General features: G+C 42.4%; 1 protein-coding gene across 4 annotated transcripts in view; it reads left to right on the top strand.

Annotated features, from left to right (window-relative positions):
* Window positions 1-941: 941 nt before the first annotated feature.
* The window catches only part of Atp13a3 (ATPase 13A3), a 77109-nt gene continuing 51491 nt past the window's right edge, over window positions 942-26559 (top strand). For 3 of the 4 annotated variants that reach the window (XM_051150818.1, XM_051150819.1, XM_051150815.1), the window contains exons 1-3: window positions 942-1081; window positions 1802-1845; window positions 24941-25041. In XM_051150818.1, the coding sequence (XP_051006775.1) occupies window positions 24991-25041 (51 nt within the window). In that variant the 5' untranslated portion in view covers window positions 942-1081; window positions 1802-1845; window positions 24941-24990. Of the gene's footprint in view, window positions 1082-1801; window positions 1846-19202; window positions 19355-24940; window positions 25042-26559 lie in introns of those variants that run through there. The other variant, XM_051150816.1, reaches the window with a different exon arrangement.

Below are 26559 nucleotides of genomic sequence, written 5' to 3'. Positions count from 1 at the left end.
TCGGCTCGGAGCGGAAGACTGTGAAAACCAAACCCGCCGATTTGGATATCCGGTCGGGGCAGTGCCCCGAGATAAATCTCTTGTGGAGCGAAGTATTTAGTTTGCATCCAGCGCTGTGGAAGAAACTCCTCCCCGAGTCCCGGGCGGTCTCGGGTGTGGAAGCTTTCTCTTGCCTACCTGACTCCGTTGTCTGTCCCACGTCAGCCAGGTGGGCCAGGAGTTGCACCGGGATTAAAGTTCTTTTTGGTGTAGATGGGGGATAAAGGAGGGAAAGAATCTGGACCCGGAGCTAGGACTTCACTCTCACCTTACCAGCACAAGCGTCCTCTTTTGACTACCACTCTGCATTTACCACTGGGCCTCAGTTTCTTTGTTCATAAAATGGGGGTTTGGACTACGATCTCTTTGCAGGGCAAGCAACATAGAGTTCATCGCTTTCCCGCAAAACGAGTCCTGAGCAGCGTCCCGTTAAGCGGTTCTAGTTTAAGCGGGCTAGGGGGGGGGGCCGACCAGAGGAGGTGGGCGGGACTGGAGGGTCGCCCCGCCCCCTGACGGCCCCTCCGCGCTGGGCGCTGGGGATGAGGCAATCACGTGACCTCACATCCGGCGCGGGAGTCCTGAGCTCGCGGGGCGCTCCCCGTGTGCCCGCCGGCCCTCCCCGCAGCGTGACCGGGCTCCGTAGCCGCGGGGAGGGGGTCCGCTTCGTCGCCGTCTGCGGGAGGTCGCTTCGCAGCGCAGACCGACCCCCCCCCTTCTCCCCAGCCGGTCTTCCGCGCCGCGCTCCCTTGTTCTCGCCGGGCCCGGCTGCACGCCGCAGGCGCCGACAGCGGAGCGCGGACGCCCCTGCGCCCGGTGCGGCCCGGGCCCCGTCGCGGCGCCTCTGTCCCCGCAGCCGGAGCCGCGACGCGTGGCGGCGGCCCCTCGAGCCCCAGCGACCCGCGGCCGCCGGCGCCGGCCGAGGGCGATGGGGCTGGGCTGAGGAGAGGGGGCGGCGGTGGCGAAAGCGCCCCCCCGGCCCCCTGCGGCCTTTTGGCTGCCCCGGCCCGGAGGCCGCCGAGGAGTCCGCACCGCGGCGCGGCTGGTGAGTGGCTTGACTGGGCGAGCGGGGTGTGGGGCAGGCGGCGAAGGTGATCGGGAGGCTGGAGGAGGCGGACGGTGTCACCCAGGTGGCGGGTACCTGGTGGATGTGCGTCTGTCTCCTTGGCCTGAATCAATTGGACATCACCTGTCCGGGAAGGTGTGTGCGTGTGTGACGGGGAGAGGACGCGGAGACCCGACACTGTCTGGGACCACGTGTGGCTGTGGAGGCCTGGAGTGCACCCGTTTCGTGCGGGCAGAGCCGGTGGGCCAGCCAGCCGCTCTAGAAAGTCCAAGAAGGAGATGTGCCCCGAGGAAGCATGTGGGAAGGGTTCCAGATGGGTTCGCGCAAGTGCTGACTGTCCGAATCCTAGTGCGACTCCAGCCACTGAGAAGTAAATTATCCCGCCTATCAGCACACTTTACGCAGATAACGGAGGCCCAGAAAGGAAAAGTGACTTCGGGCTTGATGAGGTGTCAGCACTTGAGATTGTGAGGAGGAAGGCTGACCCCTGAGGATAGAAAACGCCCCCGACCCCTTTTTGCTTGCACACTCTGGCCTTCACACAGTCTGACTGTTGGCCGATGATATCTTTTCTGGTGAGGTGTGGAGTTGGGGGTTAGGAGGGGAGGAATTGCATTGGCGATTGACGGTAAACTGGTTTGGGGCTTCCCGATTTGGAAAGCTTTTGTGACAGGTGTTCATTGTTTACTTTTCCCTTAGGTCTGACAGAAGCATCCTAGGATCTTGGTGTCTGGGCATAAGAGGTATGATCACTTATATAATTACGAATCGTTAATGTTTAGAGCTATATTTAGTGGTTTATGTTACTGCAAAATGAATGGGTAATGCAGTCATAAACCTAGAAATATACACGATTCTGAACCTTATGGAACATACATGTATGTTAATGGTGATTTTTTTTTGATCTATGAAGGACAATAGGATTTTTTAAATCAAAGGAATGTGGGGACCTTTCTAGAGGGTTTGTGGCTAACATGAAAGTTTATTAGTTTTAAGTATGTGGATACCCTCGGTGGCCAGGCCCTTTCGAACTGGAGTTAAAGGTGGTTGGGAGCTGCCTGTTGTGGCTGCTGGGAGCCGTACTCAGGTCTTCTGAAAGAGCAGGAAGCACTCTTTTACTGCTGAGCCAACTCTGTAGCTCCAGTGTGATTTTGTTTTGGGAGGGCCAGTCATTAAAAGCGCTCCACCTTCAATTTAGAATCGAGATTTTTTTTTTTTGCTAAAACACCCATTAATTTTGTTTTACTGAATATATGTGTACGTTCTTTTTGAGGATTGTTGCTTTCCTGAATAGGTAAGGTTGCCAAAATAGATCGGGTGGACATCAGTTTCTGGAAGTTTTTTGAAATAGTCAAACTATTAATGATTGTGTAGAAGAAGGAAAAAAAAAACAAAACAAGGTTTGCTTGTTTACAGCTCCGACTGGTCTCTAATTCCTGATAATCTTGCCTTAGCCTCCTGAACAGCTGCACCACAGGCAGTACTACCATGTCTGTTCTAGAGGCTTCATTTGCTTCTTTGCTGGCATTACCATCTGCTCCTGCTCCATCCTTCATCATTAGATTAGCCTGAGGGTGTAGGTGAAGTAGTTGAGGTTTTTAAACATTGTTAGAACAGTACCAATGCCTGGTTTTGGTTGTGGGATTGGGCAGGAAAAGTGATAAAAATATTAAGCAGTATGTTTATTTTTATTTAAACAGAGCTGGTAGGCTTCAAACTGGGGTGCTATGTTGTAGGATGATTTTCTTTGCCCAAGCCAACCAGTAACTGAAATTGAAGTTTTATTTTATATATTTTGCGGGGGGGGGGGGGGCACGACTTGAGACATGGTTTCTCTGTCTAGCCTTGACTATCCTGGACTTGCTTTGTAGACCAGGCTAGCCTTGAACTCACAGCAATCGGCCTGCCTCTGCCTCCCAAATGCTGGGATTAACGGCGTGCGCCACCACCGCCTGGCTTATTTTTATATATTTTGTAACTAGAGTTTTTAACTTAATTTTTTTGAAATTGGAGTTTTAATTTTTTTCGAAATTGAAGTTTTAATTTAGAATTGGTTGTGAAATAATATAAATTCGTATAGTGGTATGAAATAAGTTTAATAGTAGAGGAAAAAACTCATGTCTGATGTGGTGCTTGGATCTGTTGTCAGATACTATCACTAGCAGAATTCAGCTGATCTAGTTTGCCCTTAATAACTATGTAATGTCAGTTTTCCAGATGTTTATCTGCATGTATGTCTCTGTGTGAGGGTGTCAGATTCCCTGGAACTGGAGTTACAGACAGTTGTGAGCTGCCATATGGTGCTGGGAATTGAACCCAGGTCCTAGAAGAGCAACCAGTGCTCTTAACTGTTGAATCATCTCTCCAGCTCAAAATATTTGTTTGTTTGTTTTTGTTTTTTGTTTTTTGTTTTTTCAAGACAGGGTTTCCCTCTGTGTAGCCTTGGCTATCCTAGGCTCACTTTGTAGGCCAGACTGGCCTCGAACTCACAGCGATCCTCCTGTCTCTGCCTCCTGAGTGCTGGGATTAAAGGTGTGCATTACCATGCCCAGCAAAATGTTTATTTTTTTAAATATTGATTCTTCTTGGTGTTGGGGTGTAGCTCAGTTGGTAAAGTGCTTGCTGTGTATGAAGCCCTGTGTAAAATCCTGGGTGTGTTGTCAAATACTTGCAGTTTGTGCAGGAGGCATCAGAAGTTCAAGGCGTTAGCCACACTTAGTTTAGGGCTAGCCTGGGCTACATGAAACCGTGGTGGCCACATGCCTTTAATCCCAGCATTCAGGAGGCAGAGGCAGGTGGATTGCTGTGAGTTTAAGGCCAGCCTGGTCTACAAAGCAAGTCCAGGACAGCCAAAGCTACACAGAGAAACCCTATCTCAGGAAAAAATAAACACATATACATACACACAAAACCAGGAAAAAGGAAGAATGTGTGTTGACACTATAGAAAATTGTAATAGAAAGAGTTCCTGGGGATTTGGGAATCAGACCTGACCACTGGTTTTCTTGATTTTTGCCAGTGCCAATGGTTATTGAGATTATTATGTGCTAGGCGCTAAAATAAATCCTTTAGTTATTTAACTTTGTTTTCTTTTTTTAATAATATTTTATTCATATTACATCTCATTGGTTATCCCCTCCCTTGTATCCTCCCATTCCTCCCACCCTCCCATTTTCCCCTACTCCCCTCCCCTATGACTGTGACTGAGGGGGACTTCCTCCCCCTGTATATGCTCATAGGGTATCAAGTCTCTTCTTGGTGAACTTTGTTTTCTAGATGAGGAAACTGGGGTTTTGTAATAAGTTCCTAGTCATAAACTTTCACAAACCTAGAAATGAGAACTCGGTGTTATAGACATTAATATTAAACTTAGATTGTGGTTGTCTTCAGAGTTCTTAAGCTATAGTAGCTTAGCTGTTTCCCCCCTTTTCCTGTTTCATTTCAATTTACAAAGAATGATATTTCAAAGAGGCTTGAGGGTAAGTGAGGGTATGTAAAGGAACACTCAGCTTGCTCTTCCGACACTTAGAGCTCCTTTCTTCCTCCATTCTGCGCATCATGCTTCTAGATCATGCATGGTAGCTTTGTAGCCACTGAAGAGCGAGCTTCATTCCTGAAATAAATGGTGAGCTTAGCAACATGCTGGAATCGCGTTACTGCACTCAGAGAACCCAGTCAGCGGTCTGACTGCAAGAACAAGTAGTGACAGAGAGCCAGCTGTGGAACTAGGTCTTCCTCTGTTTTGTTTTGTTTTGTTTTGTTTTTTTCTTTTTTCTTAGTGTTAGGTGAGGGTGAGATAAAAATCTGAAGGATAGCTAAAGACAGAAAATAGAATTTCAATGTTGTCTTAATAATATCTGTTGTTTTTGTTGTACTTGAATTTGAATTCAGAATTTCACAGGCAGACACTATTTGGGCCTACATCCCCATGCCCTTTTGTGTGTTAAAATAAACTGTTTGGTGTAAGGTCTCAATCCTGTTGTTCAGGTTGACTGGCCTTAGCTTTAAATTCTCCTGTTCCTTAACTCCTAAGTAGCTGGGATTATAAGCTGTAGAACCATTGTTTGGTACTGTACTTGGTGGACTACACCAACTATAAGCACTAAATGTGAGCTGTGTCTGTGACTAGACCATACATTGAGCAGGCGTTAGCAGCTTGTCATTATTTGACAAGAACATCCTTAGGACAGTTCAGAGGTATGCTAAAAGTGGCTAATTCAGCATCTAACATCTGTTAAACTGATGCACTTAATGTATCTTAGAGTTCTAATGATGAAGTGTATGCTGAATACAACAGTATCTTTTCTATACAGCTCCTACTCATGAAAACATTAAGTGGAAAATCCCAGAAATAAACCGTCTAGACCAGTGGTTCACAACCTGTGGGTTTCAACCCCTTTGGCAAATCTCTATCTCCAAGAAATTTATATTATGACTCATAACAGTAGCACAATTATACTTATGAAGTGAAGTAACGACAAAAATAATGTTATGGGGGTCACCACACCATGAAGAACCATTACTAAAGGCTTGCAGCATTAGGAAGGTTGAGAACACTAATCTAGGCGCTTACTTTTTGTGTTGTTTTGAATGGTGATGAAATTTTATACTGCCTATTGTTCTGGCCTAGACATGAGTCAGCCGTTGGTCCAGTGTACTCAGTGTCTGTTCCTACTAGTTGCTTATTAGCAATTGTAAGTATCCCTGCTTATTTATATAGCTTGTAATTCATACTATCCAAAGAAAACTAGAAATTGCTTCCTTAAATTAAAGGTAAGATATTTTAATAGAAAAATAAATGGAGGACTGGAGAGATGGCTCAGAGTTGGGCTGGAGAGATGGTTTAGAGATTGAGAGCACGTCTGGTCTTCCAGAGGTCCTGAGTTCAATTCCCAGCAACCACATGGTGGTTCACATCCATCAATAGTGAGATTGGTACATTCTTCCAGCAGGCAGGCACACATGCAGGCAGAACATTGAAGCAAATAAATTGTTTTTAAAAAACAAAAAGAGAGAAATGGATTTCAAAAAAAAACGAAAAAGAAAGAATAAATGGAGATCACATTCACATAGCCTCCAGTATATTATAGTGTTAAGTTGCTTAATTAGTGTTGATAATCTTACTGTGCTTAATTTATAAGTCAAGCTTCATTATAGATGCATATGCATAGAAAATAGTATATACACAGTCTGGTACTTCTCCAGTTTCATGTGTGCATTGGGAGGTCTTGGACTATCCAGCTGGATTTTGGTTTGTTTGTTTGTTTTCTGGTTTATTTATTTATTTATTTTGTTTTTTTGAGACAAGGTTTCTCTGTGTAGCCTTAGCTGTCCTGTCCTTCCTTTGTAGACCAGGCTGGCCTTGAATATACAGAGACCGCCTGCCTCTGCCTCCTAAGTGCTGGGATTAAAGGTGTGCGCCACCACTAGCTGTCTAGCTCCTTTAAGGGGACTCCTATATGCCATATGTGATCAGGTTAAATCTTGACCTAAGAGGTGGTTACAGGATTTAGCCTTGGGTTTTTGTAACTTTCTGTTATGAAGTTAACTGTCTTGCATATACAGGGAGTAACTATGTATCATCAAACTCATAGTCTTGGATTCTTGAATTCTCTTACTTTGAGAGAGAAGTTCAGAATTTAGGTACATTTTTAATTTCTGTTTGTTTGTTTGTTTTGTTTTGTTTTGTTTTTTGAGACAGGATTTCTGTATGTAGTCCTGGCTGTTCGGGACTTGCTTTGCAGACCAGACTGTCCTCAAACTCACAAAGATCCACCTGCTTCTGCCTCCCAAGTGCTTGGATTACAGCTATGTGCCACTGCACTCAGCTCACATTTTAAATTTTTAGTTAAGTTTTAGGTTAAACTTGGTAGGTAGCCTTGACTGTCCTGGACTTGCTCTGTAGACCAGGCGGTCCTCGAATTCACAGAGATCCGCTTACCTGTGCCTCCCAAGTGCTGGGATTAAAGGCATGGGCCACCACTGTTCAACCCAGAAAGAATTTAAATTGTCTTAATAGTAGGTTGGATTTATTCTTATTTTAGTATTTCTTGCTTTTTTTTTTTTTTTTTTTTTCATAAAAGCATTGGGCATTAAAGTAAAGGTCCAAGTGTAGAAAATAATAATGCTGAGAGCTTTAGATTGGCTCGCTCTTACAGAAGGAGCAGGTGTCTGGGGAGTAAGCAGCAGCATGCTAATAAGGCTCTCGGTTGAATTCCCATCCTTCTTGGGTAAGCTCTGTACTATAGTAGTGGCACTGTAACCAGTGTGGCAGAGGTGGGGATACTCTAAAGAGACGCTTGTGTCCATTGGACTCTTGCAACAGTAGTCCCCCAAAATTGGAGCTGCACTCCCTCCCCCCTCCAGGAATCTCATGTTAAGAAAAGGGAAAGCCTATAGCCTAAGCCCTGTTTGGGCGAGGAGGGAAGATAGGTGGGCAGAGGCAACACTCCTCCTGGAAAGAAAACTCCTTTAGAGGAGAGAAAGCAGAACCACACCCTGACCTGGCTGGGTCTTCACCCTCTTCTTAAACTTTAGCCTCACATTGGGACTCAGAAGATGGGCCTGACCAAGGGTCACTGGATCTCTTTGCTCCTCCTCACACTGTTTGACTCTGTTGCCTATTGTGTATCTGTGGATGGTCAGACCTGACTTGTTGAGACACAGGCTGTGATCCGAAGACCATAACAGCACATCTCAGAATTCAATGTGATTCTCTATGACCCGCTTGGGAGTCACATCAGATATTTTGTATCAGATATTTTACATTATGATTCATAACAGTACAAAAATTAGTTATCAAGTAGTAATGGGGTCACCAAAATATGAAGAACCAACTATCAAAGGGTTGCAGGGTTAGCGAGTTTGAGAACCACTCTCCTCTCTGGAGAACCTTTTTTGTTTTGTTTTTTTAAAGGGTGCAGGTGTCTCAAGCCAAGACTGCACTGTGTAGCCCCAAACTCAAAAGAGCTGCCTACTTTTGTGCTGGGATTAAAAGCTCCTGGAGAATCAACTTTTAAGAGTTGTTTTGCGGCCACATGTGGGGTGCACGCCTTTAATCCCAGCACTTGGGAGGCAGAGGCAGGCGGATTGCTATGAGTTTGAGGCCAGCCTGGTCTACAAAGTGAGTCCAGGACAGCCAAGAGTATACAGAGAAACCCTGTCTCAAAAAGAAACAAAACAAACAAAACAAAACAAAAAACCCAACAACAACAAAAAGTTGCTTTTGCTTGCTCGTCAAATTGCTTTTAAAATGTTTTCCTTTAAAAAAAAAATTTTTTTTTTAAACAGCCTGGCATCCCAGCTCTCAGGGAGACAGAGGCAGGTGGATCGATGATAGTTCAAGGCCAGCCTGGTATACAAAGTGAGTCTAGGACAGCCAAGGCAACACAGAAAGACCCTGCCTTGAAAAACAAAAACAACATTTATACGTGTGAGTGTTTTGCCTTTATGTATGTATGTGCGTGCACCTCGTGCATGCCTGGTGCTCACGGAGGCTAGAAATGGGCGTCTCAACCTCTGGCATATGAATTACAGATGATTCTGGGTTCTGGCAATCAGACCCAGATTTTCTGGTAGAGTAGCCAACGTTCTTAACCTCAGAGCCATCTCTCCAGTTCCTTGAGTGTTTTTTATAGTGTTTTGGTTTTTCAAGATAGGTGTCTCTGTGTAGCCTTGGCTGGCCTTTCTAGATAGTAATGAAAATCTGTCATCTTCCTAGGGTTATACCAAAGAATGAAACATAATGAAAAGGTTAACTAAAAGTTGAGACTAGTAGTAGACTGTTGGTAATTTGTGTATGTGTGTACCTGCCATATGTACATGTGAATATAGGTGCACATGTATGCAGATACTGTGTGCACACTTGTGTGGAGGCCAAATAACAACCTCAAATATTTCTCATAGCCGTTTGCCCTGATGCTGGTGAGGGCGTGGGTGTTTTATGCGTCAGAGATTGACATTAGGTGTCTTCTCCACCTTTGTTTTTTGAGATAGGGTCTTTCTCACTGAACCTAAAGCTTACTCATTGGCTAGACTATCTGGAAGTAAGCTCTTGGATTTGCCTGTCTCCATTGCAAGCCCTGGTTTACAGATAGATGCCTTTCATGTCTGGCTTTTATGTGGAGTCTAGTGAACAGAACTTCGCTTTTGATGCTTGTGCAGCAAGACTTTCCTTCTGAGCTCTCTCTGCATCCTCCTACCGTGTGTGTGTGTGTGTGTGTGTGTGTGTGTGTGTGTGTTTTCTCAGTTTCCTGATTCCTGGAGGAGCCTGTGAGCTACCTGATAGGGGTTCTGGGTCTCCTAGTAGAACATGAAGTGCTCTTAACTGCTGAGCCATCTCTCTAGCGCCTTTCTTTTTACCTTACTTTAAAAAAAAGTTCTATGTTGCATTTTCTGTGTTTTGTCTGTGTGTATGTCTGTGTACCATGCGCACATGTACTTGGTGCTTGTGGATGCTAGGAGAGAATGTTAGGTTCTCTGGAACTGAGTTAAGAGTCTCTTGTGAGCCACCATGTGGGTGGTGGTGGGAATTGAACCTGGGGTCTCTCAAAGAGCAGACAGTGCTTTTAAAAAAAAAATTTTTTTTTTAAAAGGCAAGTTTCTTTTTGTATAGTCCTGGATGTCCTGGGACTTAGATCTATCTGCCTTCCTCTGCCTCCCAAGTGCTGGGATTACAGACATGAGCCGCCACTGTCGTTGCCAGTGCTCTTAACCACTGATCCATATCTTCAACTTCTCTGCCTTGTTTTTAAGACCATCTTTCTTACTCCTTTGAGACTAGCTGCCTCATGAGCCTCAGGGATCTGTCTTTCTTCAGCTGAGTCCAAGCCCTGGTTATTTTGCATCGGTTCTGGCCCTCTTTACCACAGGTCTTTGACTCCTCTTCCCCAGTCCCCAGCTGCCATTTCTGTGTCCTTAACTTCTGAGCAGAATGACTCTTGAGCAGTGGCTCTCAACCTGTGGGTCATGGGCCCTTTGCAATCAGATATCCCTCAAACTTACATTATGATTCACAACAGTAGCAAAATTACAGTTATGAAGTAGCAATGGAATAATTTTATTGTTGAGGGATACCACACCACAGAATTAAATTGATGGACATAAATAAAATTGTGATGGGTTTGTATAGGGAGGGTTACAGGTCAGGAAGGAGTCTGGCTAAGTTAGTTGGAAAAAGGACATAGGATTGAGATGTGGGAGCCCAAACCCAAGATTTTGCCCAGAAAAATAAAGATTTCACCTCTTGTTTTACCTCATTTCACTCATTTGCTTGCATTACCAGGTGCTGGCTTGAGTCTTAACTTAAGCCCCCCCCCCTCGTTTTTCGAGACAGGGTTTCTCTGTGTAGCCTTGGCTGTCCTGGCCTCACTTTGTTGACCAAGCTGGCCTTTGAACTCACAGAGATCCGCCTGCCTCTGCCTCCCGAGTGCTGGGATTAAAGGCGTGCGCCACCAGGCCTGGCTAACCTTAAGCTTTTAAAGCTGAGTTTGATGTCTTTAGTAAGTGCTCTGACAGTAGGAGTAGCGGGGAGAGTGGTAGGAGTCCTCTACCAGGAGGTGGAAAGAACAGCCAAAGCTTAGTGGCTTGAGTTGGCTTGAAGGATTAATAGCAGCTCCTCGGCCAGACTAGGCTTGGGAAGGCATTCCTGGCAAAAAGAGTATTGTACACAGAAGAATGGAGTCAGGAAGTGGTAGGGCAGTTTGAAAAGCTGCAAAGTGTGCTCTGTGTGAAGGGATGGAAAGTTTTTAAGTGGTAATGATAGCAGTTGATAAGTGGCGACTCTAAAGGCTCTTACAAGTCTCGTAGTTGGTGTTCACTCTGCATCACACTTCCACGTTGGTAAGGAAAGAAATAACATGCTTTCGCATTGTGAGACTTCAGATGCTGCTAGAGAGCAGTGTTTTAGCTTTATTTAAATTACATTTATTCAATTTATATGAGCAAGGAATCTTAAAACCTTTTGGAGGTACTCTTACTAATTTGAGAAATGACATTGTGGACAGTGGCAGGCTATTAAGACTATACACAAGGAGAGCAGAGGTCATAGTTGGTTTGCATATATAGATGCTAATGAGCAAGACTAGGAACAGGACCTGAATTGAGGCAATGTTTGTAGAGACAGGGCTGGTGAAGTGGAGGGAAAGGCTGGAAGGTGTTATCATGGAGTCTAGGGTGACGTGTAAATTTGTTTTAGACGATCATAATCATTAAGCAGTAGATTGAGTTGATAAGTTTGAAGGGCAGAATATTTTGAAGAATGGTTGAATTTTGGGTGTCTGTAAACAAACATGAAGAGGTTGAATGAGAGATGAGTGCAGAAAACTGATGGGTGCTGTTGCCGTCAGACATTCCAGCAGTACTACACTTTGTCACTGCTGACATAAAAACAGCCCAAGGGACATTAACAGTTAAGTGATCATACAAAATAGCAGGGCTGGAGAGATGGCTCAGCCATTGAAGGCTAGGCTCACAACCAAAAATATAAGGAAGTAGTAGCTTGGTAACCTGCCTAATTGCCTTTCCTTTTAGGCTAGTATAATGTAAACTGTAGTTAAGCAGAATTGTGGGACATAGAAAGGGCATGTGTGGGCCATCTTGGAAGCCTGGTTACTGTTTTTTTCATGAGCTCTTTTAATAGCAACAGTTGATTTAATAGATTTTTGGGAAGTAATCCCATGAAAAAGTACCGCTGTTGTCGTTCTTTAACTTGTTGGAAAGGCTTTTTAACTTAGTTTTATCTCACACTTGCCTTTCTAGAGAACATGTTCTTGTTTTTAAGAAGATGCTACTTAGGCCTGGAAGTGTGCTAGAGTGGCCAGGGGTGGAGTGCTTGCCTAGTGTGGGCAAGACCTTGCTTCAGCCCTCAGCACCTCGAACAACTAAGCTACAGCATAACAAAATGGCATTATTGGTAGTTGTGTAGATGCCCATGAAGGTGACTTCTAGACTAAATTTCCTTGTACAGATGTCAGTTACTGTTTTTATGCTTTTTAGCCTTTACTGGCTGGGACGCATTCTGTAGACCAGCCCTGGCTGTTTCTGCCTCCTGAGTGCTGTGATTATGTGAGAGCGCCACCGCCATACCTTCCACCACCAACCCAGCCTCCAAAAGGCATGCGCTTTGCTAGGAAGCACTGACTGGCCTTTGCTACCTGAGTATATTTTTAAATTTTTTCATCGATTATAGTTGTTTAAGGTCTTTTATTTTGCAGGCTTTAGTTGAGGAAAGGAATAAAGCAGAAAAACATAAATTCATACAATTTCTGAAGTTCACATAATCCAAGTACATGTGCCTTTATTACAGCTGCCTGGGAGGCTGAAGTGGGAAGATTGACAGGTAGAGGCCAGCCTGCCCATTATACTATCTTACCTCAGTACAAGACTCTCCATTTCTGACGCACAGTTGACCTCAGTGCTTGTTGGTTACAATTATACATATACAAGACTGTGTCTCTTGTAAAGAATGATTTTCTGCTGATTTTGTGTTTCTTTGCGATTGAACCTTCCGAGTCATCCAGCCTGGAAGAGTGAACTATGAGTCATACTGCAGTAAAGATCATGAATGAAACAAAAAGAGATTTTTAAAGCAGTGCAGTAAGCCTGAAGCACATCAAGCTGAGTTACTGTAAGCATTAGGCTTTCTGTTAAGTGTGCGTGCGTGCGTGCGTGCGTGCGTGCGTGCGTGCGTGCGTACGTACGTACGTACGTACGTATAAAACTGAGGTGCCAAGGAAGTATAGCTTCACTAACACATACAAAGCTCAGGACTTTAAACTCCCTTTCCCTACCTGAGTGCCAGGATTAAAAGCATGTGCCACCACACCTGGCCGTTTCTGGGGTTTCTATCTCCCAAATATATACTGGAGGTTTAGGAATATAGTACATTCTCTGGAAAACTTTCTTCTCTTGTTCTCTTCTTTTCCTTGTTATTATTCTGTATTTACCTTGCTCTTCCTGCCCACTCTGTGGCTGTATCTTGAGTCCTTTCTGTGCATGCTATTACTTTTTTTTTTTTTAAACCTTTATTTTATGTGCGTTGGTGTTTGCCTGCATGCATGTCTATGTAAGACCATCAGGTCTTGGAGTTACAGACAGTTGTGAGCTGCCATGTGGGTGCTGGGATTTGAACCTGGGTCCTCTGGAAGAACAATCAGTGCCCTTAATCACTGAGCCATTTCTCTAGCCCCCATGCTATTACTTTTTGTTTGACAATCCAACTGTAGTCTAGTCGTTTTAAATACATTAGTAACATTAATAATTATGTACACATACCACTTAATTTTGAGAACTAAGAACAGTAACACCAACTTTGAACACTCTGTGCAGTGACCCAGGTATCACCAGTCACTCGCTGACAGCAGCAATAACATTTAAAAAGCACTCCAGTTTTAGCTGTGGTAAAATGCGGAAAACAGCAGTCTGAGAACTAATGCATTTAGATTTCAGCCATCAATTTAAATGTCAACTGAGTTATTAGTGACTTTAGTTAATAGTATTGCAGTTTTAAGCTGGCACTAATTTGCATTAATTGAGAGAACTTTTCATTTATTTATTATTCACAGAAACCCTTAACTTTAAATCTGAATTATAGATTTTAGGTTAGAGTGATTAGACTCATTTGGCAATTTGTCTTGTTTACGTAGACTATTACTAGAATGCTTGTTTTCTTAATCTTTATTGTATTCAGTCAGTGTCTCGGTTATACTATTTAACTTTTGCTTGTTTTAAAATAACCTTTTACCTATTCCAGTGAGTTTTTGCTTTCAAGTTCCATTGTTACCCTGTAAGGTGCGGGGGAGAACCATAATTTTACACTCAATTATAAAGAGGAACTTGAAGTTTATGACACTGGTGTCCACTACTGTACAATACTTACTACACTTTCTGAGTTAATGGTAATGCTTTGGTGAATTGTCTTACAGTTCTCCCCTGTCCCCCTTCTCTCCCTCCTTTTTTGAGACAGGATCTCACTATGAAACTGTGTTTAACCTAGAACTCACTCTCTAAACCAGGCTGGCCTAAGACTCACAGTGATCAATACGCCTCTGTCTCCAGAGTGCTAGGATAAATACATATATGCAACTTTTTGATTACTACAAAAGTTGTGCATTGGTCATGTTTCTTTTTTTCCTCTTTTTCTTTTCTTCTTTTTTTTTTTTTTTTTTTTTTTTTTTTTTTTTTTTTTTTTTTCCTTTCTTTTTGTATAGAGCTATCTTGGTCTCTACTCATTTGCCTTAATTTCATAAGTTGTCTATGCATTCTGTTTTCAGACATTGAGATAGATTCTAAGGGGCTTAGGCTTTGTTACAAACAGTGCAATAGGAAATGTTTTATGTACGCATTCTTTTTTTCAGGGTTTTTTTTTTTTTTTTTTTTTTTTTGCTTTTCAAGACAGGGTTTCTCTGTGTAGCCTTGGTTGGCCTGTAGACCAGGCTGGCCTTGATCCACCTGATTCTGCTGGGGTTACAGGCTCTCACAGGGCTCATTATAATTAATTTTGAGTTGACCTATAAAGCAATAATTTTATTATGGCATATGTATGAATGCACAGACACATACATGAGTAATTATACTTTGTTTTAATTAATGTCTCTCCCCTACTACCCTCTTCAGAATTCAATTGTAGTATCTGTATTAAGGGTATACCTTGCTCCTTCCTTCCTTCCTTCTTTCCTTCCTTCCTTCCTCTTTTTATTACCACCTTAATAGTTAGGTGTTTTACCATATACTTTTATTTATCTATTTGTATTTTTAGTTTTGAGAGGGTCTAACTATTGAGCCCTGGTTGGCCTGGAGCTCACTGAATAGACCACTCTGGAATTGAAGTCAGGTTGCCTGTCTCTGCTTCCAGTTGTTGGGATTTTAAAGGCCCGTGTCAATCATGCCCAGCTCTTATTATGGTTTTTGTTGTATATCTTATTTTTCTCTTGACGTGTGAACATGAAAGCAAACCCTTTTCATATTGACATCTCCAGCCTTACTAAACAGATTGGTGTACTATGCCTTAACTTAGTCACTGAACATTTAACGTAAGCCTGTCTCTTTTTCCTTAGCAGTATTGGAATGCCACCTACAGGTGAAAGAATGCAACAGCAGGCTGTACGAAGTGCCTGTGCTGGTTTGTTTGTTGGTTGGTTTGTTTTTCTCTTCAAGACAGAGTTTCTCTGTTACACAGAGCCCTGGCTGTCCTGGACTCTATTTGTAGACCAGGCTGGCCTCACAGAGATCTGCCTTCCCAGTGCTGGGATTACAGGTGTGTGCTTCAACTGTTTTTGTTTGTTTGGTTTTTTGAGACAGCGTTTTTCTGTGTAGCTTTGGCTCTTCTGGACTCCCTTTGTAGACCAGGCTGGCCTTGAGCTCACAGTCCGCCTGCCTCTGCCTCTCAAGTGCTGGGATTAAAGGCCTATGCCACCACGCCTGGCTTTTTTTTTTTTTTAAAGAGACAAGATCTCTGCATAGCCATGGATGTCCAGGAGCTCAGGATATAGACCAGGTTGGCCTTGAACTCACAGAAAGCCACCTATCTCCTTCTCCTGAGTGCATGTGCCACTACATTTGGTGCCTGTGCTCTTGTAATGCAAAGCCTTTTCATGGTTGAATCCACCTTGGGCATCGTTTCACCAGCCTTGTAGTAGTGGAGACATTGAGACCAAGGTAAAGGAAAGGATGTGTGTAATACTTCTACTGGATTGTCTCTATGGACAAGTTAAAGCTAATGCTCCTCTTCTGTGGCCTTTTGTTTGTTTTCTTTGGAAGGTAGCAAAGTTACATTCTGCCTTTTGTTGTTGTTGTTGTTTTTAGTTTCTCAAGACAAGGCTTTTGTTGTTGTTGCCTTCTTTTTGGTTTTTTTATGTAGACTGGCTGCCCTTGAAGTCACAGAGAACCACCTACCTTTCAGCCTGTCAGTGCTGGGATTAAGGTTAGTGCCATCACCTTAAAAAACAAAAAAACAAAAACAAAACAACAACAACAATAAAACAAGGTCTCTCTCTGTAGCCTTGGTTGGCCTGGATCTCACTATGTAGAACAGGCTGACACTAAACTCACAGAGCTCTACAGCCTCTGCCTCCTGACTGCTGGGATTAAAGACCTGTATTACCACACCCAGTTTCGTCTGCTCTTAATATGATGTACTTGCTTACTTGATTCTATAGATGAATTCAATTAAAAAAAAAGAATATGCAGCCAGGCAGTGGTGGTGCACTCCTTTAATTCCAGCACTGAGGCAGAGGCAGGTGGATCTCTGAGTTCGAGACCAGCCTCGTCTACATTCAGGACAGCCAGGACTACACCCTGTCTTGAAAAACAAAATAATACTTTTCTAACTTCAACGCTGAGCATAGAATTTGGAAATGTCATATACATAAGAAGTAGGAGACTTCTAGGACACTAGTTTTGACTTGAATAAGTAAACTTGATTTTTTTTTAAGTCCAGATCATATGAAGTTGAACTCCTATGCAGCTGAAGAGATCTTGAATTTTTGTTTTTGTTTTGTTTTTTTTTTGTTTTCCTGTGTAACAGCTCTGGCTGTCCTGGAACTCGCTGTGTAGACCAGGCTGGCCTCGGACTCACAAAGATCCACCTGCCTCTGCCTCCCAAGTGCTGGTATTAAAGGCCTGTGCCACCACTGCCTGGGGAGATCTTGGATTTGTGACCCTCCAACCTCCCCCTCCCAAGTACAAGCATTACAGGCATGCACCACCATGGCCAGCTTATTTTTTTAAATTATTAGATTAGCATACAGAATAGTAGTTTTCGGTATGGTGCATTCATACATGAGGCATTGTTGTCTCACTCCTCCTCTACTGCCTTTCCCCATTCCCTTTTCCTCCTTAACATGCAGACCAAACTGGGTGGTGTGGCACATGCCTATAATCCCAGCATTCTGGAGGTAAAGGCAGGAGGGTCATGTGTTCGAGGCCAGCCTCAGTTGCACAGGAAGTTGGAGGGCAGCCTGGGTTACATGAGATTTTGCCTTTTTTTTTTTTTTTTTTTTTTTTTTGTGGTGGTAGTAGTGTTCAAGACAGGGTTTCTCTGTATAGCCTTGGCTGTCCTGGAACTCACGGTGATCCTCCTGCCTCTGCCTCCAGAGTGCTGGGATTAAAGGCATGCACCACCAAACCGGCTGAGACTTTGTCTTAAAAACCTTCATAAGCTGGGCATGGTGGCGCATGCCTTTAATCCCAGCACTTGAGGCAGAGTTGAGGCCAGCCTGGTCTACAAAGCAAGTCCAGGACGGCCAAGGCTACACAGAGTAACCCTGTCTTGAAAAACCAAACCAAACCAAACCAACCAAACAAACAAAACACCTTAATAACTAAATAAACCAAACTTATTAGATAAACAATTTTCTATCATGAGGACAGTCTTAACCATATGGGATACCTCTAAATAAAAGTGTTCATTTAAGAAGTTATGTATAATAAAAGTGATTTTAAAATAGTGTAGACTAAACTCATTCTTCATATTAATCCTAACATAGGTAATTATAATGTGTGGCCTAATTACAATTTATTTTGTTATGTCTATCACATTGCTCTATAAAATAAAAAACATATTATAAAAAGTCTTCACTTGACAAATGTAAATACAGTCTTGGGTTGGTGTATATTGGACACAATAGTCTTCCTTAAGCCTAAACACAGAAACAAAAGCATGTATTATAAGAGAAAGTCTGAGATGGGAAGTGATAAAATGGGTATTGAGTAAACCTTTGTTAAAATTTAGCTGGTATCTTTGTAAAATTTCCAGGTATTCATTAAGTTATATTATGTCATTTTTATTGTTAGGAGCTGATTTGAAGTTTCTTTCTGTCCTCAGAGTTGTTGTAATTCACTTACTATGGTTGGAAGATTTAAGATTTTATTATTCCTTTTACATAGATATTTGTATAGATCATAAAACTAGGATTGTTCACTGGATTGAGTTAGAACTTAAATGTACCAGGGCATATTTTATTTCAGTTGCAGAGTAGAAGATTTGAATTGTGGGTTTGTTATGGGTGTTGTAAATTTGAAAATAAAAAATATTGAGAATGCCAGTTGTGGTATTTCTAATTCAGGACCTTTGAGGCATCTTTGCTTTTGTCCTTTGTATTTTAGCTGGATGAGGTGGTAAATGCACTTAGAAAACTCTCAGCTCTTGGGAAGTTAAGGAAAGAGGCTGGGACTAATTTAGACTATACATGGAGAGACCTTTCCTCAAAAAATGGGCAAGGATTAAATGTTTAACAAGTTTTATTTGTACATGTCGTGAGGGGGGATGCGGCATGGATGCAAGTGTATACATGAAGCATATACGTGAAGGTCAGAAACACCTGCATAGTAAGTGCAGGTTCAGCCTGGGCTACATGGGAGTCTTCACAAAGAAAAACAAAATATAATACTTAAAATTGCTACGTTTAAAGTTTTACTTAAGTTACTGACCACTCAGTAAAGTACCTTGGGAAATTAGTCCTTTGGGAACAGTTTAAATTTTTTCATGTCATGTTCTTTTGACACAGGCCTCAGACTGACCTTGAACTCATTACTCTGACTCAGTTGCCAGTTGGTGTCAGTTTGTCTTGTTTTAAGAAACAAAGTCTCAAGCCTTTAATCCCGCACTCAGGAGGCAGAGGCAGGCGGATCTCTGTGAGCTCGAGGCCAGCCTGGTCTACACAATGAGAGTCAAAGCTACACAGAGAAACCCTGTCTTGCAAAACCAAAAGAAAGAAAGAAACAGTCTCACTAAAGACTAGTTTCCGTGGTTCTCAATAATTATAGAATGTGGGTGTGGGGAGTAAGCATTATGTTAAACTTGATGACTTTCATTTCATAGCTCCACTTTGTCCTCCACTGCATTTTTTTCTTTCCATCCCCATGAAGCAAATCCATTTCATTATAAATTCAGGGAAGGGCTTGGTTAAGGACAATAGCCTAGCCCTTTGCTGCTTAGATAACATCAAGATTCAGGCATGCACTGTGGCCGGAACTTGTGTTGTGTGTGCTAGCAGGATAGGATTTATTCAAATAGGAGTTCTGCCAGTGACAAACGACAGAGCGTTTATCTTCTAAAATCCATGTAAATTTGTGGAATTAAAAAGTCCTAAATTTTAATATCTTAATCATCTTAAAAGCAATTTAAACAGAATTAATATTTGGCATAAAAGTTTGATGTTCGTGTGGATTTTTATGGTTTTATTTTACATGAAGAGCCAGCTTTTGAAAGCTGAAGTACCAAGATCAGAGAGGAATAATGGTATAATTCTATTGGTAAGAAATATTTATTTTTTATGAGAAATTGACTTCGTTGGAAAAAATGCACTCTAGCAAGTTACCAAAGGTGTACTTTGCTTAGTGTATTTTTGAAGCTTGCTGTTAATGCTTCAAATGTCTTAATTGGGGGTATGACATAAAGGTGTTTAATATGCATCTTGGCTACATTGTATTTTAATATTTTATTTTGTCTTTATGGAATCATTGAAATGTTAAAGGTTTATTATTTATATAAACATTTACATTTAATTATATACTTATAATATCCATGATTTAAATGTAAGCACAGTTGGAATTATTAGTTTTCCAAGTTATTTGAAGAGTTAATTCTTGGCAATTTTGTGATGTATATGATTATATTTAAAGTTATGACAATGCATGATGTTTAGAACAATTTTATATTTAAATTAATTTTATTATGTTGCTAACTTTGGTAAAATTTGGTAAGGCATTATTTTTGTCTTAAAGCGGTTGACTTGCAGAGAAATAATTCTTGTATAAAAAGCAAAGCTACACTGTGTCAAGGCTAACACAGAGAAACCCTGTCTCAAAAAACTAAAACCAAAACAAAACAAAAAAAGCTGCAATGTAATATGGTCAGTGATTGTTTAGGAAAATTTAAGCACAGGTTGTCCTACCCAATAAATTACCATATGATAGACTATTTCTTGCTATTTAAAAAAAAAAAAAAAAACTATTCAAGATCTTGGGAATGCTAGACTATAGTCAACCTGTTAAAGAAATTTAGAGAAAAAAATTTAAGAAGTAAAGGGGCCCACTGAATTTTAATAGCAATTCCAGCTAGTTATACTGGTTCATTTCTGTAATCTCTGGAGGCTGAACTAAAAGGACTGCCATGAATTTCAGCTAGCCTGGACTACATAATAGTGAGTATGAGGTCAGGCATCTGTACATAGCAAGGCTTATGGGAAAAGAGCCGAGTGTATGTGTGTTGGGGCATGGGTTTTGGCACTGACAATATCTTGGCAAGTACTGATGAATAAGTATTCAGTTGAAGGCTTTAGGCCAGGTATGGTGGAGAATCTCCATATGGTGGCAGGGCTTCCCTGTTTTTGTTTTTTCGAGACAGCCTCTGCCTCCTGAGCGCTGCGGTTTTGTTTGTTTGTTTATTTGTTTGTTTGTTTGTTTTTCGAGACAGTGTCTCTCTGTGTTAGCCTTGGCTGTCCTGGAGTAGCTTTGTAGACCAGGCTGGCCTTGAACTCACAGCAATCAGCCTGCCTTTGCCTCCCAGGTGCTGGCTGGCAGGGCTTCTCTGAAGCCAGCATGGTATACATAGTGGGTTTGAGGCCATAATTTACCATTAGTAAATAGCTAAACCTTGTCCAAAAAAGGGGGGGGGGCGCTAAGGGACCTTCTTTCAGATCTTTTCCTTTCCCCATGTCTGTGTTTTTCAGGCAGGGTTTCCTGTAGCCCAAGCTGGCCTGGAACTCCTGGTAACTGAGGCTGACCTTTAATTCTTCTCCTTCTGCCTCCACTTTCTAGCTTCTAGGTTTATTACAGGGGGGCCCCTTGCCCACATTGCTCTTTATTTGTGTACAGCTCTTCTGTGTCTCCTGTGACTCCCAGCCTTGGCAGATGAGGGATTCTGGGCCCTGTTGTCTTCAGTGAACGGGAACATGTGTAGCGCTTTCTGGATTAGCTTCACAGTGCTCAGTTACAAGTTTCCATCATTGCCTGATGTTTAGTTTTTTAAGTCATTATGCATTTTTTGTTTTTGATTTTGTTCTTTTAGATAGGTGGGAAACTCTGATAACTATTAGAAACTGAAGATTATAAAAACTGGAAGCAGGGGCTAGTGAGATGGCTCCGTGGGTGTGAGTGGGTGTCTCATAAACTTACTGACCCGAATTCAATGCCTGTCACTCAGTAGAAGGCGAGAACTGACTCTGTTGTCCTGATCTGCACACATTTGTGAGCTGCCCATCTGACTTACCCTCTGACACGGGCAGGACTGTAGTGTACCTACAGGTTCAGCAGGGCCTGTTGATCTTCATGGTAGGGAAGGATGCTAGGCTGGCGCAATCCTCTGTATTCTAGATACATAGCCCTTGAGAGTAACTGCCACTGAGTCATAGATTGGATGGGTTGTTACATTGTGTATTGGAATGACTGTCCTAGACTGAGAAGACATTATTCCAAAACTGGTGCAAAGGGTTTGGATGACCACCTGACTTGTTTCGGGGAAAATGGACAAGATAAAGCCCATTCTGCAGTGAAATTGGGTTTAATGTTTCTCTTATTGATAAACTGTTTTAAACAGTTTTATATATGGGGCAGCTTAAAATTCATTTGAATTTTACTTTGTCATGATGAAAAACGTTGCTGTCGCTGAGTGGTGATTGCATATGCCTTTAATCCCAGCACTCAGGAGGCAGAGGCAGGCAGATCTCTGAGTTTGAGGCCAGCCTGGTCTACAAAGTGAGTCCAGGGCAGCCAAGGCTACACGGAGAAACCCTGTCTCGAAAAAACAAACAAACGAAAAATAAAATAAAAATAAAAATGCTGCTGTCTTAGCACAAATACCTTTGTCAAAAAATTAACAGTGGCAGGTGTTGTGGTTCGGGCCTTTAATCCCAGCACTCAGGAAGAAGCAGGTGGATCTCTGTGAGTTGGCGGCCAGCCTGGTCTAAGACAGCCACAGCTCTGTTGCAGAGAGAAACCTTGCTTGAAAAATCACAAAAAGACCCAAACAAATGTTTTTTTGAGTGTCTATGTGCCAGCTGTGATGTTCATTGGTTGGAGGAAAGTATGCAATTTAATTGAGGAAGGTGAGAATGTTCCACTGTGTTCTGCAGAAACAAGCCTGTTTTATTTTTTTAGTGTGGTGTGTGTGTGTGTGTGTTGTGCATATGCATACTCCCTGTGGAGCTTATGCTGGATGTTAGAACAACTTTCAGGAATCTCTTCTCTTTCAACTGTGGGTTCAGAGTGTCAAATTGATGTCATTAAGCTTCTGTGGCAAGGCCATCTCACCAGCTCCCTACTCTTGTTTTAAAGCAACGATTCACTCAGACTTTTTAGATTTAGTCTTTCCTGTAGACTTTACTGTTGGTGTTAAAGAAGTTTTGTTTACACTGGCTGTGTGTACTGATACTGTATTAGAAGTTAGAACTTTCCAAGTGCGGTGAGTGATGCCTTTAGTCGCAGCACTCAGCTGGATCCATGAATTCAAGGCCAGGCTGTGGACTGTACGTAGTGAACTGTAGGCTAGCAAGTAGAAAAGCTGTTAGAACTGATGACTTAAATGTACCTGGCCATTACTGTTGTGGAGGACTCATGTCAGTACTGCCACGTGCTAAAGTCTGAGGTGCTTGATGACTTCTATCAAGTGGAGAGTGTTTGCATTTAACCTGTGTTTGCTCTTTGCTATTCCCAACAAGAAACAAGTGTACATGTTCAGTACAGGTGCTTCCTTTTCCCGTATATTTTTGATTCCTGGTTGGTTGAGTTCACTGGAAGTCTTCTGAGGGCTGCAGATACGGATGAGTGGGAGAACACTCAGCGTCACACACAGTGTCCTAGGCGGGCTTTCCCGGCACCTCAGAATCACAATGAGTGACACGCCAGTTTTTGGCCCTCACTATTTATGGCCATAAAACTGAGTATGCTTCATTAACCTATACCTGCTGCAGCTCTGATATGTAACAGTTTAATTACTGGGAGAAATAATATTTTTTCACCCCTCAGCTTACTCATCTTCCTCGAGCTGAAATGCTTTAGAGCAAAGCAGCAAGCACCAGCCAGAAAACCAATCTTACAGCCTTTTTGGGGAGCGTGTGAGGTGGGAGAGGAAGAGTCTCACTAAACCCACGATTACCCTGGCTCTGTCTCTTGAATGCTGGGATTATAGGTGTGTATCGCCGGGCCTGGATCTCAAGAGATTATTATACCTAACAGATACTTGCTGAATGTGTTACATACATAATAGTAATTACTAGCCCAATTTTTATTAGGATAGCACTCAGCCAACTATTCCAGTGCACTGAGCAGTCCTGATTGTTTCTCTATGAAGCTTGTCTAGGGTGAAAACTCACAGAGGTCACTGATTCCTAGCCAAAGAGATAATAAAAAGGGGAGATTACTTTTATTACTAAAAGAGATTATCAAAGAAATTAATAAAATATAAAACACTGTCATTTTTCTTGCCAGGGTAATAGACATTAAAATTTGTTTTAAATTTTCTGTTTGGCAAGGTGGTGGTGGCACACAGTCCCAGCATTCTGCAGGCAGAGGCAGCTGGATCTCTTGAGTTTGAGGCAAGGTTGGCCTACAGAAGGAGTTTCAGGACAGCTAGGGCTACTACACACAGAGTGAAACCCTGCCTTAAAAAACAAATCTAGTGAGTTCGAGGCCAGCCTGGTTGGCAAAGGGTTTCCAGGACAGCCAAGGCTAACACAGAGAAACCCTGTCTCGAAAAACCAAAAAAGAAAAAAAAACAAAAACAAAAACAACCCAAAAAACTAAAGCAATTAAAGGTGGTGCTTGTTGTGACAGGGTTAGAGTTCACTATGTAGACCAGGCTAGCCTTGAACTCACAGATTTGCTTACTCTTGCAAGTACTGGACTGGGATTAAAGTTGCTAGCTACCACACCTGGTATACTAAAGAGTTTTGTTTTTGTTTTTATGATTTATTATTCATTCTTTGACAATTTCATACACACACAAAATATATTTTTACACACACCCCTATTGTCTTGCCCTCCATTTCCACAGAATGTTTGGTTTTTTTCCCCACAACCTCTCTTACTTTTGTGTTCTTGTTTTGTCTTGGTATTACCCACTGAGTTTAATTAGGGTTGATTCCACTGAAGAAATTTATTCTCCTCAGCCATTAACTGCCAATAGCTCCTCAGGGCTGGGTGGAGTCCCATGAGCCCCTGTCCAGGATGGAATGCTGGTGGGCATATTTGCTGCTATGAGTTAGTGAGTGCAGCTGTCATGTGCGGAGGACAGGATTTCACAGTGTGAACCATCTTTTGGTTCTTTGTTTTCTGTTCTCTGCCTGCTGTAATACCATGATCTCTGAGCCTTGGACAGGGTGACATAGACGTCCTGTGTAGAGCTGAGCTCTCGACAGTTACTTACTCTACCACTGTACTAACTGCAGGAAGGGGTTTCCTTGCCCAAGCATGAGAGCAGCGGTAATCTATGGGCATAAACATTTGAAGGTAGTTTGGACAAAATAAGAATAATAGGTTCGTTCACCCCAGGTCCTGAAACCTCCCAGCTATGGGCTGGAGTCCAGGTTTACAGGTCAAAGCGTGATTTCACCCCTGTGGAATGGGCCCCAAATCCAATCAGAAAGTGCTTGGTTAGACCAGTCATGACCCTATTGTGCCCATGAGAGTATTTTGCCTGGGAGGTTGGTCTACATCTGGGTAAGACTTCTCTCCAGTAGCAGCCTGCACAGCACCTTTTGGCACTAGGAAAGCTACCCCACAGGGGACAGTTTCTAGCTCAGTTGCAGCTTGATTTCTCAGTGGTGGTGTCATCAGCAGTGGGGTTTACCATCTAACAAGATCTGTTTTTAAAGAAAGCCAACATTGTTTCTTTTCCTGCAGTTATCTTCACCTGTTGTGTGAAGCACAGCACCTTTCAAGCCACTGTAGAAATGGACAAGGAAGAAAGAAAGACTATCAACAAGGGTCAAGAAGATGAAATGGTAACCAGCTTCCATCATTTTTGAGGGATTAAAAAGATACAATTAAAGAAAAACCAATGTAGGCTGGAGTATAGCCCAGTGGTGGAATGCCTGTCCAGCTGATATATTGGGTCAGCGTGAGTGCTGAGAAGTGAAGCAGGAGCCGTCATTTCCTGTTCTCCTTTCCTGAGTAAACTGAGACCACCTGGGGACAGAAATGCGGTTTTGTATGTGGTGATTTACAATGTTAGCTAGTGCCAAAGTATCCTAGACTTTCTTGACAGGTTCTCTTTATGTAGCTCTGGCAGTCTTGGGACTTGGTACATAGACCAGGCCTCCTGAGTGCCTCCCAGGTGTTACTACACCTGGTTGCTTGTTTGTTTATTTTGTAAACTTCAAATATTATATATTATTTTTGTATATGTATGTAGGTACAGGTGTGCTCTGGTGTACATGTGATGGAGATCAGAAGACAACTTCTAAGAGTTTTATGGGTTTTAGCAATTGGACTCAGGTCAGCAGGCTTGCATAGCAAGCATCTGTACTCTGAGACATCTTTCTGGTTTCCTGAGTAAAAGTTTCTATTTGTGGTTTATAAAGTTGAACAATCAGCGGGGCAGTGGTGGCGTACTTGGGAGGCAGAGGCAGGAGGATCTCTGAGTCCGAGGCCCACCTGGTCTACAGCTGGAGCTGTTACACAGAGAAACCCTGTCTCGGGGTTGGGGATGGGTGGGGGGAGTTGAAAAATCAGCTTACTTAAAACAAAAATCTCAGTTTTTTTGGTCAGGTAAAATAAATGCCTTTAAAACAATCAAAGAATAAGCTTTTCTCCATACTATAGCTCAGGTTGTCCTCAAAGTCACGATTCTCTCCCGTCTTAGCCTCCCAAGTGCTGATATTACAAGCATGTATCACCACCACGTTAATAGGGCTTAGTATATCTCAGATGTTGCCATGGGATAAACAAACTTTCCACTGCTTGCATGTATACTTAACTAGGCCTTCAGCTGTTTGAAATGTTATATTTGGCGTCCTCTGTGGGTATAAATGCAAGAATATTTAAGCTTTAGGGAGTGAAGTTAATCAATTACAGTGTCATTGGAACAATTACGAAGTCACTTAAAGAAAACAAGAAACCTATCCAAATGTACAGTAGTGCTGGGCATACTTTTAATCCTATAGGCAGGAGGATGATGAGTTGGAGGCCAGCCTTGAGTACATCACTTATATGTGAGATCCTGTCTCATGACAAACACTTTTACTGTCTGAGCCATCTCAACAGTCTTAAGACTGTTTCATTCAATCAACCCACCAAATCAACCCACCGACCAGTCAGTCAGTCAGTGACGTAACTAGGAAAACCAGTGACATCGTGACATGGATTCACTGGAGCACTGTGTTTTTGACAGAAGCACCAGATGTTAAGGTCAGAGGAAACTGGATGAAAGGAACACTTATCTTTTACAGTTTTCTGTAAGTTTGAAGTGTTTACAGAATAGAAACTTTATTTTATAAAAACCTGTGTGGAAGACTTAAACT

This window comes from Acomys russatus, chromosome 8 (genome assembly GCF_903995435.1).
Source record: "Acomys russatus chromosome 8, mAcoRus1.1, whole genome shotgun sequence".
Taxonomy (NCBI): Eukaryota; Metazoa; Chordata; class Mammalia; order Rodentia; family Muridae; genus Acomys; species Acomys russatus.
Note: the sequence above shows the minus strand (reverse complement) of the source record. Positions and strands in the feature narration are given on the sequence as shown.